Consider the following 17,697-nt stretch of genomic DNA (forward strand, 5'->3'; position numbering starts at 1 on the left):
TCCCACAGTGCAATTAATTGGAAACACGAGACATTCTCCAATTGTAAAACGAGATGTGTAGTGTATGGAATCTTATGCCCGTGCGACCTCTTATACATTGGAAAAACTAACCAAGAGGTCCGCGTAAGGATTCAACAGCATAAATCCAGAATTAAAAAGAATGTTGCCAATGCCCCTTTGGTCAACCACTGGAAACAAAAGAATCACCATGAAAATGAATTAACCTGGACAGTCATTTCCAAAGTGGAGAATGACACCAGAGGAGGCGATTTGGATGCCAAACTAATTAAAAGAGAGGCTATGCTTATTTTGAAATTCAACACTGTGTTCTCAGGATTAAATGAGCTGTCTGAGATTTTCAAACTATAAGCGCGGCCATCCAGCAATCAATAGAAATCAGCGCAACCATGAACAGAATGAACACCATGGGATGCTTCATTAGACCTAAGGTGCGATTGCGAAATAAACACACCAAACTTGTGCACAAGAAACATCGTTGTATGCACCACTAGACACAAGAACTATAAAAGTTTGTCGAATTTCATTATCATCAATGGCTTGCAAACTACATTATCCACAATCCCAAGTGCACCGGGAAGTGTTCACATTCAGTGCAGCGTCTGGATAATAAAGTTCTGTCTACGTTCAGCCAGTATACCTGGGACTACATTACCCACAATCCCTGGTTTACCAGGAAGTGCCCGCACTCAGTGTAGCGTCCGGACGCCCGGGGACACAGACGTGACTTAACCACGAATTGAGCAGTAAGTGCGAATTACGTATTTGTCCATGCAACCACCGCCGCCTTAAAATCAAACCGGAGTGATTTAAAACCCTCCTTTCACGTTATGTTCACACAGAATTGCCACGAGTGAACATCAATAATAACAAGGACAATGAGCTAATAGACTCTTTCCTACATACAACGCGCCTGACCCGCCTTAACCAGGTAAGCGGCGCTCGCACTTCCGCGTTTCTCCAGACAAGCGACACGCAGGGCTGCAACCAACCGGTTACATGTTTTTGTCCCCACTACAGAGAGGCGAGCCAGGCAAGTTCGTGAGCACACTGAAAAATCCCCAAGTAAGTCAGGGGCATGAATGTAAGGTTGCTTGACAGTATGCCAGATTTTGTGAATGCATCTCTGACTTTGGCATTTCCCGATGTATTTTTTAGATTGGGATCACAACCCTTCCAGCTTGTTTTGTCGAGTACAAGGTAGGTGAGGACACTCGAGTTTTGGGGTGGGCAGTGTAGTGTCAATTTATCCCCCCTACATTAGATCTTGTTTTTTTCATTACAGATTGGTCCTGAAGAGAACTACGCAAGAACGGTAGTTCGAAACGCGTAGACCCTTTTAATAGCCAAAAAAACCACAATTGATTTATTAATAAGGGAATATTTGTACAGATTGTAAAAAACATTTGGCTTCTGTTGCTGGTGATTTAACTCAGCATTTTTCGAATCATTTATGTTTTGTTGTCAGTCGGTGTGGTTTGTAGTGGATTGAGTGCCGTATGAGTGAAGATTGAATGGTGAGGAAGTTGCATTACACTGTAAATATTCAACAAGTCTGTGAGCACTGTATATGATATTTGTTGTGCACTCCAGGTTTTTAACATTTGTAGAATATATGTGAAAATTATTTTCAAATAGAAGTGTTCAAATGAAAATGCAAAAAAATTAAAACAAGCAGAATTTATTTCATTAAACATATTGTTTCAATCGTATGTTCATTTAACGAATGTTCAATTTGACAAATTAGCGGCATTTGCAACTGTTCTGTTCTTTATACAATTGTGGCAAGCAATGCCCGTGGGAGCCCATACCCAGTGGTTTTGTGTTCATCACTACCAGCTTAAGCATTCAGTGGAGTGGAGTGGAGTGGAGTGGTGTGTGCAAGAATGGCAGGCGGAAAATATTTCTTGGACAGGGCATAGCAGAGTTTAATACAAAGGGTAATGCAAGGGGGCGTGGTATAGTTAGCCCCTGCTATGTAGTTACTGGCACTGCAGAAACCTATAAAGTGCTGATCCTCCACTCTGCACCCTCCCGTGAAGTCTATGTAGAAGACCCTACACATCTGGAGTTCAGTCAATGCAGCCATGAGTCTTCCTTGGTGGGAGGACAGAGCAAAGATGAAAGAATCCTGGTAAAATTCAGGTCCCACAGGATGGACGAATAAAAAAGAAGAACCTATTTATCAAAGTAAAAGACAGCCAATGGTGGTGCAATCGTAGATAACAGATCCTATGGGACAAAGTCATCATCGCTAAAGAGAGTTTTCAGTCAGAAGCAAAACCGAGTAACTGTGCAACAGCTCACACTGTGATGCCTTAAGAAACGCTGGTCAAGTAAAGGTGACCCTACTTTGCGATTGCTTGACCTAGGAGTGTAAGACACACTTGCCTAGAAAGCTCGACCATGATGGGCAATCAATGTTTTGCTGATAGATCAAATATATCTTCATATATATTTCCAGAACTCAGGATGCAAACAATGTTTTCATTATGACATAAGCAACCTTTTTTCAGAGCTAAATATGAAAAAACATGAAATAAGTGCATGGGTTTGCTTGTATTGTGACCACCAGTACTTGTGACAGTATGAATCCTGTATGATCAGGGAAGTGAAACAAAAATAGATCAAACTGTTCAATGTTTAAACTCAAAAGCTAAATTGTCTAATAATTTACAGTCCATTTTATTGGAATATAGCAAGGGATGAGATGCTGGTAGAACATCAGAGAAGTGTAACTGAAATGTTTTAAGACATTCGGACTCTCATCAATGAATAAACCTTGAAAGGATTTAGCTCCCATAGGGCATGGACATAGCTGCCCAAAAGGCACAAGTCTTTTGCTGTTCGAAGGCAAGGCTGCCAGAAACTAGGAATTTTTACCCCATAGAGCCTAGTCTATTAGAGTCTCGGTGTAGAAGAGACATTGGTAATGTGTTTGGGTTCAGTTCTGTGGAATAAGCTGTTACCACAAGGCTCTCTGGGAAGGGGTGTGAAGAGAAGAATGAATGGCCTGTGTCGTTGAGCAAACTGTACACTGCTGAGCCACATAAGAATTTCTCTCAGACAGCCAGACAGGTTCCAACAGCTCCCGTTTGAAAGACTGTGAAAGACGTTTGGAAGTTTTCTGTTGAAATGTCAGACTTTGCCTTAGTAGTGGGCAAAGTCAACTCTAGCCAATTGGTTGTTTTTCGTACCATTTTAGAGAATGAAGACACTTCCTCTGAAGGAGGACCAGGAGGCTTGAGGAGGTCTCATTCAGGAGATGTACCCACGTCACTTGCGTTTTGTAAAGCCTTGAAAAGGTTACCATCTCGGTTTTAAGAGAAAAGATGGTTATCCACCTCTGAATCACCATTCTCTATTTGGCCATCATGTTTTTTAAGGCATGACTAGAGCATTGGAGTCAGACAAGAAGCGGTACTCCATAATGTGAGCACATTTCTGGTGCTTGAGAGATGTTTTGCCAAACGTGTATGGTCAAATCAGACCAAAAGATTTTCTAAAGCCACTCAGATAATGTCCATCAACTTCAAGGGTTTTAAAGTGGTACAGGCATCTAAAACAGAGTTGATACTCTTCGGGAATTACATCTATTTCTGGAATGATCCTCGGAGGCTTGTTAATCTAGGTCTGCTTCCATCCCCAATTGGGAAAGTGACAAATCTCGAGGTCATGTTTGACAGTCAACTCTGTTTCCCTGAACAGATCGATCCTATTGCATCTTCGTGTTTTTATCTTCTGAAGATCCTCAACAAAGTCCTCCCATTTATCCCATTAAACATACAAAAAACGACAGTGGCTGCCTTAGGTTTATCGAAGATAGATTATTTTAACACTCTATATCTGGGAATTCACAAAAGCCTTTTATCAAAGCTACAATCCGTACAGAATTCTGCAGCCAGCCTGCTCCTAAAAATTCCCACAATATTTCCATTTTAAAAAGCATTTGAGGTCTTCACTGGCAGCCTGTTGGCGAAAGGGTCAACTTTAATGCCTTATGTATGGTGCACAAGGCGCTACAAGGAGTTGGCCCACTCTACTATCAGAAAACCTTTTTATGGTATGTCACACAATGTGTCTTAAGATCCTTTTTTGCTAAACTAGTAACTATTCCCAAAATAAAGAAGGCTAAAAGGGTGGCTGAAGCTTCTCCTATGTAGCTTGCAAGTTCTGGAACTCTATGCCTCTCTCACTGAGATCTCAAATGAATAGGTCCCTCCTTAGAAAATCTCTCAAGACATGGCTTTTGTCTCCAGCCTTAAGTAGGCTTCTTTTTGGTCAGCCCAGTTTTAGAAAGTTAGCACCAAGACGCCTCCGCATTCACGCCCCCTATAAAACTTGAACTTACTTACGTTACATAGGCTTAATATCAATTTCTGCTGCTCTTCATCAGTCCTTTATCCACAGCAATCACACCGATTACTTAGTCTTATAGAGTAACTTGCAAAATGTACGTAGGCTCATGCAAGGAAGGTGGCACAGATGAACAGGCATCTGCTTTCATCCCTAGGAAAACTCCTCCTACCCAGTCCCTTTCTTGTTTCCAGCATTATTTTGATAACCCTACAATGGCAAGATTAGAGCTAGCTGGTCAGGTACAGATATATGAAGGAATACCCATGTTTACCAGAATGTAGAAATGAAGCAATAGCTATGCAAAGTAATTTGGTTCATTTTTTGGGGGGGGGGGGATTTACTTGTAAACGTAACGCAGATGTGTTATCATTGCTTGACATTAAAACACAAACGTGTTATCTATCATTGTAGTATGCGGGGAACAACCTTATGGGAACCATTTTGCACTGTGAAAAAGAAACGGGCACGTGCAGTGTTCAATACTTACCCTCCACAGACCACGGGTTCCTTCCTGCTGGTAGATATTTATGAAGTTGCAAATCATACCACCTTGCACTAAACTACCTTGAGCCTGCATTCGAATCTGTAAAAGAAAGTGATATTTGACAGAAAGTGCATTTACTTTGCAATTTGTCCTTTCAAAAATTGTGCTGAGTCAATGGAATAACATGCAAGGACAATGGCAGTGAAACAGGCCAGCACGAACTAAAAGGAACGGGGGGTGTACTAAGTTGCTGATGACTACGTTTTTGGATGCAATCAATTAGAACAGTTGTATTGTTTACGGTATATATTCTGTAGTTCACTAAAACAGAAAATAAAAATAAACTTATTTAAAAAAAAGAGAATTGTGCTCAGTCAGTGGCGACACTTTTCCTGCGTCCTCCCACACAACATACTACTATTTTAATACATTTTCTTTTGTATAATTACACTTTCTGCTTCCCTCTCCCAGGTGGTGTTTTAGATTCTCTACTACATATATACAATACTATAGCTTCGATCTGAAATCCAGCCGTTGTCCCAGATTAGTAGTTTTTCCGACACAAAGCAAACCTCCAAATTTTCTTCATCTGCCAATTCTATGTGGATATGCCCTCTTAGCCCAGCTACTTCTTTAGCCCCTTTCCTTTCAGCGGTTGCAGTTCCCACTTTTCCCATGTCCCCACTACCCCAAAGGAGTCCCTATCCTGTCACAAAGAGCTCCTTCATGAGTAACCAATGTCCTCTTCTTCGATACTCAAGGACCTTGCACTGACCATCTGTTAGACTGGTGAGCCTTAGGGTAGTCTTCCCAAACAGGTGTTTTGTTCGTTCAGAAAGTTAACGAGCAATAAAGATGCCATTAAATCGTGTTTTTATCTGGACACATTTGTGGTCTGTTCAAGGAAAGAGGTCAAATGTTAGGTTGTCTTTACTAACTGGTGCTTGGAAAATTACCCTTGATTTTTTCTCCTCACCGTAGGACGCTTGGCTGGGAATCTAGACACCTCACCCGCCCAATTAGACTTCCCTTGCAGCTGCAATTTCTTCTCCGCCTGCCCCCTGATTCATTCTTCTCTATGCTGGGTAACGCCGCTCCAGCATCAAGGTACAGCCTGCTTCCTGAAATCCATTGAACACCTCCAGGATCTATTAACTACCTCATTCCCATGTCGGAGCGCAATCAGTAGCCCCTTTGCCAGAATCTCACGACCTTCACCCCTGCTTTCTGGATTACTGCAGCATTATCCTTGCAGCAATGTCCGTGATTTAGTAACCATCGTCCTGAAGACCTGATATTGAACAGGTCGAAACGCCGTCGACTACTCAGCGCAAATCGCGACTTCCATGGGGTCAATCAATTCTGTCTAAATCATAATACCTGACTTATGTTGATCTGTCTAGTATCATTGACCTCATAACTACTTGTTTTTACTGTTTTTCCGCCGTTCACGCAGTTTCATCACCTTTGTTTCACTGCGCCTTTCACCAACACGTTCAGTACACACTAGGTCGTTATGGTTACTTTAAGTAAAATTGTATTGTAGTGCTGATATAACTAATAACAAATAAAACCTTACATTCTATAAAACCTGCTCGTGGTCTCCCTTTCTTTTCCTCCCTTAAGAGATGTGTACACTTTTTGAAATTGCCTTTGCTAATGACTACTGGTTGAGACACTATTGTTTTTGTTATATACTCCACCCGGTCTCAACTGGTCTAACGGGTTTACGCCTGTGCTTTGTATTCCTTTTTGAAATTTGGCATTTTTCTTGTCAAAACCATTTGGTGCCTGGAGCCTGTATCCTGGGTCAGGTGACTAAGTGTAGCTGGAAGTTGATTTCTGTGCAGTGCTCTCAAACAGTGAGAAACAGGGGGAATAGGTGTTGGCAGGATAGGCCTTCTCTGACTTGATGGGGGACGGGAGCTGCCACATACCCCACTTGCACATCACAAAGTCTCTGCGCCAGCTCCATCACAAAGGTTTTCACACTGTTCTTTTGTGTCCCAGAAAAGCTGGAGCTAGGGCAGGGAGGTAGGAAATACAAGACATCTCTGTAGATGAAGAACTCTAGAAGCTTGTCCCACTTCCAAGTGGGAACCAGGTATACATAGTAGACCCTCAGACTAAACTCTTCAGTACATGGCTGTACCTGTGGAAGACTCAGAATCACTGCTGTCCTAATCTGTAGCAAGAAGGACTGCTACGCCGCTGCCCTGCTACTCTGCTGCCTGAGAGAGAAGGACTAGATCTGCAGCTTGAACCCAGGACCACCAGAGTGATCCCAAGAGCTAGTTAGCTGGTCGCCTGATCTGAGCCTCAGGGACAGAAAAGGCTCCAGCCACCTGGAGTCCGGCACCTGGACTGGGCCTGCTGTGTATCTTGCCCCCAGAGTGGTGTTGTCCCAGTCATGGACCCTTGTACATGGGCCTGAAGATGGTCTGCCAGCCCAGCTGTGGTCTTTTGGACAGAACCGATGCAGCTCAAAGCCTCTCCTCACAGTTACGCATCAGAACCTCCTCTGTACAATGCATCCCCATTGTTAGACCCCCACAGTTCTTCGGAAGCACTGCTGTACAACACCTCATCACAGCCCCGCAGCTCCTCAGAACCACCACTGTGCGACGCGTCCTTAATGTAGGATATCACAGCGCTCCTCAATCAGGTTTTTAAGTACTTTGTTCAGCAAGCCTAAATTGGCCCCTGTATCCGGGCAACGTGCATTGCGGTCAGCCTGAACTTCTGACTTTGTCCAGGTCTGGCGCAACCGGATAACTGCAGTTGGCGCTTTGTGCTTTTAAGCACTACTTTTGCTCAAACCTATTAAATTGCTCATCTCTGGTTCTACTAATTGGAATATTGCCGTTTTGGTGTCAACTCACTGATTACATTGTAGTCTATTTTCCTAAATTGGTGTGGGATTTTTCTTGTGTTGTGTTTTCACTTTATTACTGTTTCTGTGCTGCATAAATACTAAACATATTGCCTAAATTAAGCCTGACTGCTTTTATGCCAAGCTACCAGATGGTTGAGTTAATTTAGGGTTAGCTGGTGTTTCACCCTGACAATAATTGTGGTTGCTGCTTAAGTAGGGTTTAACCCCCCTCAACCAGTAACCCAATATTCTACACCATCAATGTCTATTTGTATGGACCTGCAGCAGTTCATTGTATTTAACGTTTTGTCCAATGCCGACATCAGACAATAGCAAATAGGTAGTCATTAAGACAGCCTTTACGTTGTGCCTTACTGTCTTTAAATGCTCCCCTCCCATGTTGCCAATTAAACCTTCATACAGTTATCATTGTATCCTTTTGTATTCAAAAGACAGCTCTCATCTGAGCTGCTCTTTGTTTTCATCTTACTCCAGGGATCGTGTTCCTAAACAGGTTTCTTAGGTTTTAATTCCTATTTCAGTTTCAATCTTTATTCAGACTCTGCAACACGATAAGGCCTCTGCTAAAGCAGCCCCGATTTCCTGTGTCAATATTCTGATTCAGACTAGAACATCTGAAAATGTATCTATTCTTTTATGTATTATTCATGTACATATTACTAAAGAACAGAAACATGACTTACCTTTAATACATCTGTTGGGTTAGCAATGGATGAGGATATCACTCCGGAAATCACACCACACATGACATTTAACAACATGGTCTCATCTGAAATAAGATAGACATGGATAGAGGATAAAGCTGGGCATTTCTAAAACAATACCATCATTCAGTTGATGCCACATTAAGTAAATCACCCTTGTAGCATTGCCAATGGCCTTCGTGATCGCTCTTCCTCACAGAGGGTCAGAAAGCAGACTTCAGGCAGGGATCAAACCTACTCCTCAATCACAGCTCCCTGAATAGTTAGTTATAGTTTTTTTTCTTACTTTGTAATTAACAATGTAGCACAGAATTTGCTTGTGGGACTGGCAAGACAAGTGTCCTAAGTGAGAAACACCAAGGACTAAGAGCAACAGATTAAGGAGTTTGTTTAACCACCCACAAACCTTTGCGTCATTTGCCAGTAAAAGATTTCAAGTTTGAGATAAAAACGAATACAGGGTCAACAATCTGGTATACACACGTTACAACTTAGCGCACGGGGATCAGCACAGGTTGAGTAACAATACTCCGAGAACCCCTAACAAGAGGCATTTACAGTACCCGGGAAGGGTGGTTGGGGGTGGTGGCTCGGGGGGACATGAAGAAAAATTACTTGATTATACTGCCTACATTTCTACCAATAGTGTTTAATGTTGACAACGTTAAATTTGTAACGTATGAGATATTCCTGCCAATGTTTTGGCTGATTTTCCCAGAAATAAATAAACACAGTTGAAAAAATATATATAATAATCTAGTATACACACAGCATAGAAATTCCGGACAAAATAAAAATTTACATCTGGAAAAGAGGTATCCATGGAGTAAAGTTTATAATGTCACAAGCAGTAGCCATTGGCGCATGCCCTACAGATGTAAGGGATCAGCAATATTCCTAGACTGGAGGCTAAATTGACTGGTATGAAAGGAGTAGGAGACCTGTTAATACCAGGAACCAATCGGATTTGCTATCAGTGAGAAACATGGATGCCAAGCTAAAAAATGTCTGTAGCTGCTTACCACATCAAAAATGAACAAAGTCTTAGCAGCATTGTAAGCATAGAGCCAGATGGCATGTATTTTTATTGTTAAAGAACAACCCCCAAAACAGTGGGTTTTCAAAGGCAATATTCCTTTGAAGCGCGGAGTTTTCTCACAGAGGATCAGGACGTTTTGTGGTGGTGCATAAAAATCCTACCTAAAAGAGGCTTACTGAATGTAAACGAAACAGCATATTTGTGTATCACTAACGACAGCATGGCTGTTGCAAAGCCATCCTGTGCCCTAGGCCAACCCCCAACTTTCTGCTGAATGATACTTATGGTAATTGACTGACCCTGGGCTCTGCCTAACCAGGCCCATGGCGAGTGCTATGCTGAAGACACACGTATAATACAGTGACACCTAGATACACTAGGGTACACTGTGGATTAGGGCACCCCTGTAAATGTAAATGTGTTGTACTTGTAAAGCGCACGGCTGCCTCAGCAACGGGGCATCCCGGTGCTGCACTCATACCGCTGAGGAACCCTTCCTGGCTTTTCCCTGCGAAATGTCCACTCCTGGGCACCCCCAAGGTGAAGCCAGGCATCCCAGCGCTGTGGGGGCCGTTGTGGAGATTAAGCAAGCTATTGCCCAGAGTTGTAGCGTGGGACCCATGATTAGAATAGGCACCGAAGCGAGAATTGTCAGGTCCAAGGAAATTGAGCCCAAGTCCTGCCGAGGCGGGAATTGAACCCTGATCCCGGGCCAGACCTCTGCATCAGGGTCTGCCGCTCTAACCATTGAAAAAAACACAGTTGATGGACAGAATGTAGAACAATGTCATACATTCACCCCAGTACAAGGATCTGGGCCTAAATCCATCGTTTTTTTGCACTCCACACCACCCTGGGTTAGACACTGGCTATATGCAAATCAGCTCTGACCCTGTGCCTCATGGGAACAGTCCAGTCTGAACTACCAAGCCATGTCTTTCCCAGACCGGAATCAAGCATCCAAGGACCGGTTTCTGGCTATCAGCCTTCATCAGCCTGGATAGCTTGACTCCAGTGGTGTGGAGAGCCTGGGACTCACGTCTGAGCATACCCAGCCCACTCGGGGTGAAAATTGCAAAAAACACAGTTGATGGACAGAATGTAGAACAATGTCATACATTCACCCCAGTACAAGGATCTGGGCCTAGATCCATCGTTTTTTTGCACTCCACACCACTCTGGGTTAGACACTGGCTATATGCAAATCAGCTCTGACCCTGTGCCTCATGGGAACAGTCCAGTCCGAACTACCAAGCCATGTCTTTCCCAGACCGGAATCAAGCATCCAAGGACCGGTTTCAGGCTATTAGCCTAGATAGCTTGACTCCAGTGGTGTGGAGAGCCTAGGACTCACGTCTGAGCATACCCAGCCCACTCGGGTGAAAATTGCAAAAAACACAGTTGATGGACAGAATGTAGAACAATGTCATACATTCACCCCAGTACAAGAATCTGGGCCTAAATCCATCGTTTTTTTGCACTCCACACCACCCTGGGTTAGACACTGGCTATATGCAAATCAGCTCTGACCCTGTGCCTCATGGGCACAGTCCAGTCCGAACTACCAAGCCATGTCTTTCCCAGACCAGAATCAAGCATCCAAGGACCGGTTTCTGGCTATCAGCCTTCATCAGCCTGGATAGCTTGACTCCAGTGGTGTGGAGAGCCAGGGACTCACGTCTGAGCATGCCCAGTCCACTCGGGGTGAAAATTGCAAAAAACACAGTTGATGGACAGAATGTAGAACAATGTCATACATTCACCCCAGTACAAGGATTTGGGCCTAAATCCATCGTTTTTTTGCACTCCACACCACCCTGGGTTAGACACTGGCTATATGCAAATCAGCTCTGACCCTGTGCCTCATGGGAACAGTCCAGTCCGAACTACCAAGCCATGTCTTTCCCAGACCGGAATCAAGCATCCAAGGACCGGTTTCTGGCTATCAGCCTTCATCAGCCTGAATAGCTTGACTCCAGTGGTGTGGAGATCCTGGGACTCACGTCTGAGCATACCAGGATGCTTGTTTACGGTCCAGGGAAGACATGGCTTGGCAGTTCGGGCTGGACTGTTCTCATGAGGCACAGGGTCAGACTGATTTGCATATGGCCATGTCTGAACTGGGGTGGCTGAGTGAGCTAAAGAATGGTGATGGATTAAACCCAGATCAGTTGACTGGGGGTGAGTGTTTGATTTGCTCAAACGCTCCGTCCATCATCCCCTTTTGTATCGCTTTGTTTGCCCTAAGTTGGCAGGGTATGCTCAGACGTGAGTCCCTTGCTCACTTGGCCACTGGATTTAAGATAGCCTGGCTGATGAGGATTATGAATCCGAAACCGGTCCCAGGATGCTTATTTCCGGTCCAGGGAAGACATGGCTTGGCAGTTCGGGCTGGACTGTTCCCATGAGGCACAGGGTCAGACTGATTTGTATATGGCCATGTCTGAACTGGGGTGGCTGAGTGAGCTGAAGAATGGTGATGGATTAAACCCAGATCAGTTGACTGGGGGTGAGTGTTTGATTTGCTCAAACGCTCCGTCCATCATCCCCTTTTGTATCGCTCTAACCATTGAGCCACACTTCTCCACAATTGCATGACCTCACCTATAAGGCCCTAGTTATTATAGGGTAGGGGGATTGAAACTACCTTTAAGTCCCTAGTATTGAATAGGGCAGGGCAGTTTAGAGGCCAGCAGCCTTTTCTGCACGCACTTGCATGTGTGCACCGCTGGAGCCTGAGGTCAGTTTAAAAGCAGCTCTGTGTTGCAGGGCTGCTTTTAAAATGCTAAATTTGCTCAAACTCGACTTTTGGGCTTGGGGCACATAGAAATGAATAAACTACAATGTTTGGGAATGGTAGGTACCGCCTGGGTGTCCCCTAGGTGTTCAAGCGGTAGGGGGAAGCAGGGGGGGATTGTGGGAGGGTTTCAGGTCCTTATAAGGGGAATCCTTACAAAAAGATTTTTATATGCCCTGGGGATATAGGATGTTCATATTTCATGCCTCACATTGTAGTAAAGTGCTTTCCAAAATAGACCTGTGTGCTAGGAGCACTGTAAAATAAGGATCTGCAACATTTTTATATATTCAGAACCCCTAAAGTCTTTCCTAGGTGTTTCAGGGGTTGGGGTCCTGTAGATAAAAGCAAGAACCTTATAAAACCTATTATATAGGTCCTGGTATTTGAGAAATTGCCCAGTTAATTTTTCCTTTGCAGGTCCCCAGCCCATAGGTTAACAATGGAAGAGGTTATTAGTTAATAACTGGAGAAAGAAAGCCCAAAACGAGGATTAAAGGACTCAGTAGAAGGGTAATTATAAATCCAACAATATGGTATTGTTGAATTCCGTCTAAAACGTGCAGGCAAGAAGATAAGACTTTTTGTCTGTAAGCCAAAGTTCAACCTTCTAGTGTTCTTCACGGATTGGTCAGAGATAGGTGGATTAGCCTGGCTGCTTTGAAGAGGTGATAAATGACCCCTGAGGTTAGGAAGGCTTTCTGGAAGGAGAGGTTGTTGTGCATGGGTATCCCAGAGCCAGGGGGAGGAGTAGTAAATAATGCTCTTTAAAGGAAGGAGGAGACCAGCTATAGAAACCAGTTTTCTTTTACACCTCTTCTCTCTGCCTCGCAGCCAGATGGGGGGATTAAGGAGGAATTCCCAGATGTAAGGGGAGTGGGCCTATGCACATGAAGCCATCCTGTGGGCTGGTTTAGTTAGTTCTGCTCCCTCTGCTGAAAATTGTGAAATATTGAATTTTGGACAAATAGTGCATTCTGGGTTACCATTGTGCCACACTTTGGAGGAAGTGGTTTTGCTCTGGGGTGTTGCCCTGCACCTCATTGGACAGGAGTGCCCTCCTGTTTGACCCCAGAGAACACATTCAAGTATCTGAGAGGGGCAGTTCCTCTCAGAATGGCCCACACAGAAGAGTTTGATGTGCATTCACCAGGCAATACACTCTGAAGACTGCGCCTTTTGCACAATCTGAAACTACAGTCCTGTGGATCAAACCCGCTTCAAAAGGGCCAAAGAGAGGACTCCCCGCAAGCTACAGATTAACAGAGCTCACCTGGATCAGCACTACCAAGAATCCTCAGCCTGGAGTACTACCAGTGGTTTTGTAAGGGTTTTGTCCAAGTGGGTTCTGGGAATTGAAGTCACACACGTTCAAGGACCCTGTCGGAGATTCAAGACCCTTGGATTGTGTGTTGGACACTTCGAACACGCAAGAAAAACTTCAGGAAATAGTTCTAACTGGATCAAGTCTGCTGGAGGGCGCAGCACAAATCCGGCGAGAGATCCTCCAACACAATTGCTAAATGTTAATTTGTCCCTGTCAGAGGCACCCAAGTGTCCCAAAGTGGCACTGTTGGTTTCTAAGCACTAGAAAGTGACTAATCTTTAAAATTCATATATCTGGTTCCAGTCAGTGGAGCTTTTTAGTTTTGGTATCAGTTTAAAGTTAAAAATATTTAATATTTTTATAACTTGGTATTGGATTTTTATTGTGTGTTGCGTCTTAATTATTTACTGAATCGGCATGTTTAAATGCTTTACATACCTGTCTTTGAAGTTAAGTCTGCCTGCTCGCAGCCAAGCTACCAAAGGTTGAACATGTGAATAATTTTCTAAGACCTATTCTGAGCCCTATATCGTGGCAGTGCGGTTATTGCTAGTGGTAAATGCATACCTGCCACTACTAATAATCCACTTTCTAACAATGGCAAAGTAAATTGTAAGAGAGAGAGGGTGCATGCAAGAGTAAGCCATATTCTAGAAAATCTGTACATATTATTCTACAATGTGTTCTACAAGTGCAATTATAGAGGGTCCGTATTTTATTACTGCACTAGGAGTACTACTGTCATGCCAAGGGTAAAAAAAAAAAAACACATAAGAAAGGGGCGTATGCTACTGGAGTTTTTTTGTAAGATCCAACTGTTTACAGATGCATGGCTAACACAAAGCAACCTTGTATGAATGCAGTATAGATAATAGATTGGGAATTATATTTATTCTGTACACCAAGGTACAAATGAAATAAGGAGATTTAAGAATCAGTTAATTGACGCAAGTTTTTTTTACATTTTGTGATTTGTGTATGGAGCACAAATTACATTTGCTTGATTGTAAGATTTCAAAACATTGTGCGTCCAATTAGCATAGGCATCTTTGGCCTACATTTATGTCTGACCTGTTGTAATAGCGTATTGGTATATTGCAAGTTTAGTTAACACTAGTGCGAAGACGGTCCACCTCCTGTTTCTCACGGAAACTTGGCTCACCACACACTCGGACTCGGATGTGGCCTTGGCTCTGGCCCCAGGTTTTCTTATCCAGTCCCAAGTACGTCCCTCTGGTAGAGGGGGCGGACTGGCCATTTTGCACAGAGACCATTTCTCATGCAGAATTAGAGATGCTCATATCACGGACTCAGAGAGCTGCCATTTTACCATCCATCTGGCCCCGACAACCTCTCTGGCAGGTCTTCTGGTGTATCGCCCCACCCCCGGCCATTTTGGTCCCTTTGCTAGCGCCCTACTAGAATCTATTTCAGCACTTGCCCACTCTACACCTAACTTTACTGTGCTAGGGGACCTCAATATTCACTTTGATGATCCCCTAGACACAGGGGCTGCTGACTTGATACTAGACTTGGCTGCTTATGGCCTCCAACTGGCCAATACCGGAGCCACCCATATCAAGGGCCACTTGCTAGACCCAGTTTTTACAAATGTCCGTACCCTCCAGGCCAAACCTTCTTGCCCCCTCCCCTGGACAGACCATTTTTTGGTTCCTCTTTTCTGGCCAGGAGAATTCAGGAAGCCCCACAAGCCCATCACGTACACCCAGGACAGGGCATGGTCCAGACTCTCTACCGAGGACTGGGCCAGAGCTCTGGAATCGACGACCCCCGCCCCCTCGGGGGACCTTGTCGTAGCTGATAGTAACTTCAGGAAGTGGATTTCCGACTCACTCGACTCTATCATACCTATAAAAACCCGTGAAGACAAGAGCGAAAAGACAGGCTCGGCCCCCTGGTTTAGCCTGGAACTCAGAGCCCTCCGCAAGGAATGTAAAAAAGCGGAGCGACTGTGGAGGAAGGACTGGCTATATTCTAGTAAAGATTCCTACCGGAGGACTGTGAGAGCATACAAATCTGCCTTGAAACTTTCTAAGGCCTCTTAATATGACGATAGGATAAAAAATGCCACAAACTCCGCGAGAGAATCCTTTCTCATCGTCAAAGAACTCCTAAAGGTACCACAACCCCCTTCATTGACCAGGGCCCTACCGGACAGGAGTAATGAACTCGCAAAATACTTTGACTCTAAAATCTCCCACATCTTAACTTCACTTCCGCAGCCCAGCCAGCTACCCTGCTGGGACAACGTGACGCCTGACACTTGTCCAGTAGGCGACCCTCGCCCGCAGCTTAATGCTTTTAGGGCGGTCTCATCGGACGAAGTTGAAAAGACTCTGGCCAAGATGAAAAGTGGCTCTCCCCGTGACCCTGCTCCCATGAGGTTTTTTAAAGCAGTCGCTTCTGCGATTGTTCCTCCAGTTCTGGAGTTGATCAATGCCTCACTGTCCCAAGGCTCCGTCCCTCCTGGTTGGAAGGGGGCGGTAGTTAAAGCCCTTCTCAAAAAACCCCAATTGGACCCCGCTGATCTGGCCAACTACAGGCCGATCTCGCTCCTCCCGGGCATCAGCAAAATTGCTGAAAAACTGGTTAACGTCCAGTTGTCCCAGTTTCTGCAATCTAACAAACTGCTGCGACGTTCCCAAACGGGGTTTCGCCCTGGCCAAGGTACGGACACTGCCCTCCTCGCCGTCATCGAGGAGGCAAGGTGCATTTTGGATTCAGGGGGGTCAGTGGCAGTGATCCTCCTGGACCTTAGTGCAGCCTTTGACACGGTGAATCACCGTGTCCTGCTCCACCGGTTGGCCAGGGCAGGACTCGGGGGCACTGCGTTGGCCTGGATAGAGTCATTCCTGTCGGGCCGTTCGTTCCAGGTCTGGGATGGCAACTCCCGTTCTGACTCTTTTCCTTTGACAAGTGGGGTTCCCCAGGGTTCCTCACTTAGTCCCACTCTTTTTAACGCCTATATGGCCCCTCTGGAGTATGTAGTTACCCACTTTCGGCATCAAGATTGTGAGTTATGCGGATGACACGCAATTGGTCGTCTCTCTCTCACATCTTGATCAATGCCCAGATAACCTCTTGCACTGCCTCCAGAAAATCCATCTCTGGATGTGCGAGTCCTCACTCAAACTTAACGGGTCCAAAACAGAAGTTATGCTGATGGGCAAGAAGTGGTCAGCAATTCCATCATCTGTTTGGCCCGATACTATGGGTGAGGTGCCCGCCCCCAAGAAAGAAATTAAGAGTCTTGGGGTCTGGCTCGAGCCGGACTTATCAATGAAAACCCAGGCAACTAAAACAGCTGGAACCTGCTTTGGACTTATGCGGTCAGTCCGCAAGATCCTTCCTCTGCTTCCCCTTCAATCTAGGAAACTCCTGGTTCAAGGACTGGTCCTTGCACGATTGGACTACAGCAATGCTGTCTATTTAGGAGCCCCTGAAGCTACTCTGGGCAAGCTACAACGAACCCAAAATGCGGCTGCCCGGATGCTGATGGGTCTTCCTTCCAGAACCTCTACCAGACCAGCGCTTAAGGCTCTCCACTGGCTGCCAGTGCGAGAGAGGATCGAGTTCAAGGCAATGTGCATCGCTCACAAGCTCCTCAATGGACAAGGCCCTTCGATCCTAGGAGATATGGTCACCCCGTACAAAGCCTCGAGATCTCTGCGCTCGGACAATGAGCGACTGGCAAATGTCCCCAAGTTTAGGAGGGTACGTACTGGAGGCCGTCGCTTCTCCGTAAAGGCAGCCACACGCTGGAATTCGCTTCCCCACAGTGTGCGGTTGGAACCCTGCTACTTGCATTTTCGCAAGCAGCTCAAAACTCTGCTTTTCCCTAAATACGTTTTTTCTCCCCTCTTAGCCAATTTCAAGCTCTCACAGCGCAGGGATGCCTCCGGGTCACCAGGCGCTTTACAAATCTTTAAATAATTAAATAATAATAACCTGTGAGGTGCTAATTTTGCTGCACTGCAATGTTTTTTAATCCTACCTCCTCTACTTTTCTGCCTCTGTCTATTTACCTGAGTAGCTGCCATGGAGCTACACAA

The 17,697-nt window shown here is 44.9% G+C and overlaps 1 protein-coding gene across 1 annotated transcript in view; it reads right to left on the reverse strand.

The window, feature by feature from the left end:
• Nucleotides 1–17,697, reverse strand: part of SLC25A14 (solute carrier family 25 member 14) — a 189,055-nt gene that overhangs the window by 32,775 nt on the left and 138,583 nt on the right. Inside the window, exons 5-6 of the mRNA XM_078688358.1 lie at nucleotides 8,441–8,526; nucleotides 4,865–4,960 (exon numbers count right to left, since the gene is read on the reverse strand). Coding sequence (XP_078544484.1) covers nucleotides 4,865–4,960; nucleotides 8,441–8,526 — 182 coding nt within the window. The remainder of the gene's footprint in view (nucleotides 1–4,864; nucleotides 4,961–8,440; nucleotides 8,527–17,697) is intronic.

Source organism: Lissotriton helveticus, chromosome 4_1 (genome assembly GCF_964261635.1).
Source record: "Lissotriton helveticus chromosome 4_1, aLisHel1.1, whole genome shotgun sequence".
Taxonomy (NCBI): Eukaryota; Metazoa; Chordata; class Amphibia; order Caudata; family Salamandridae; genus Lissotriton; species Lissotriton helveticus.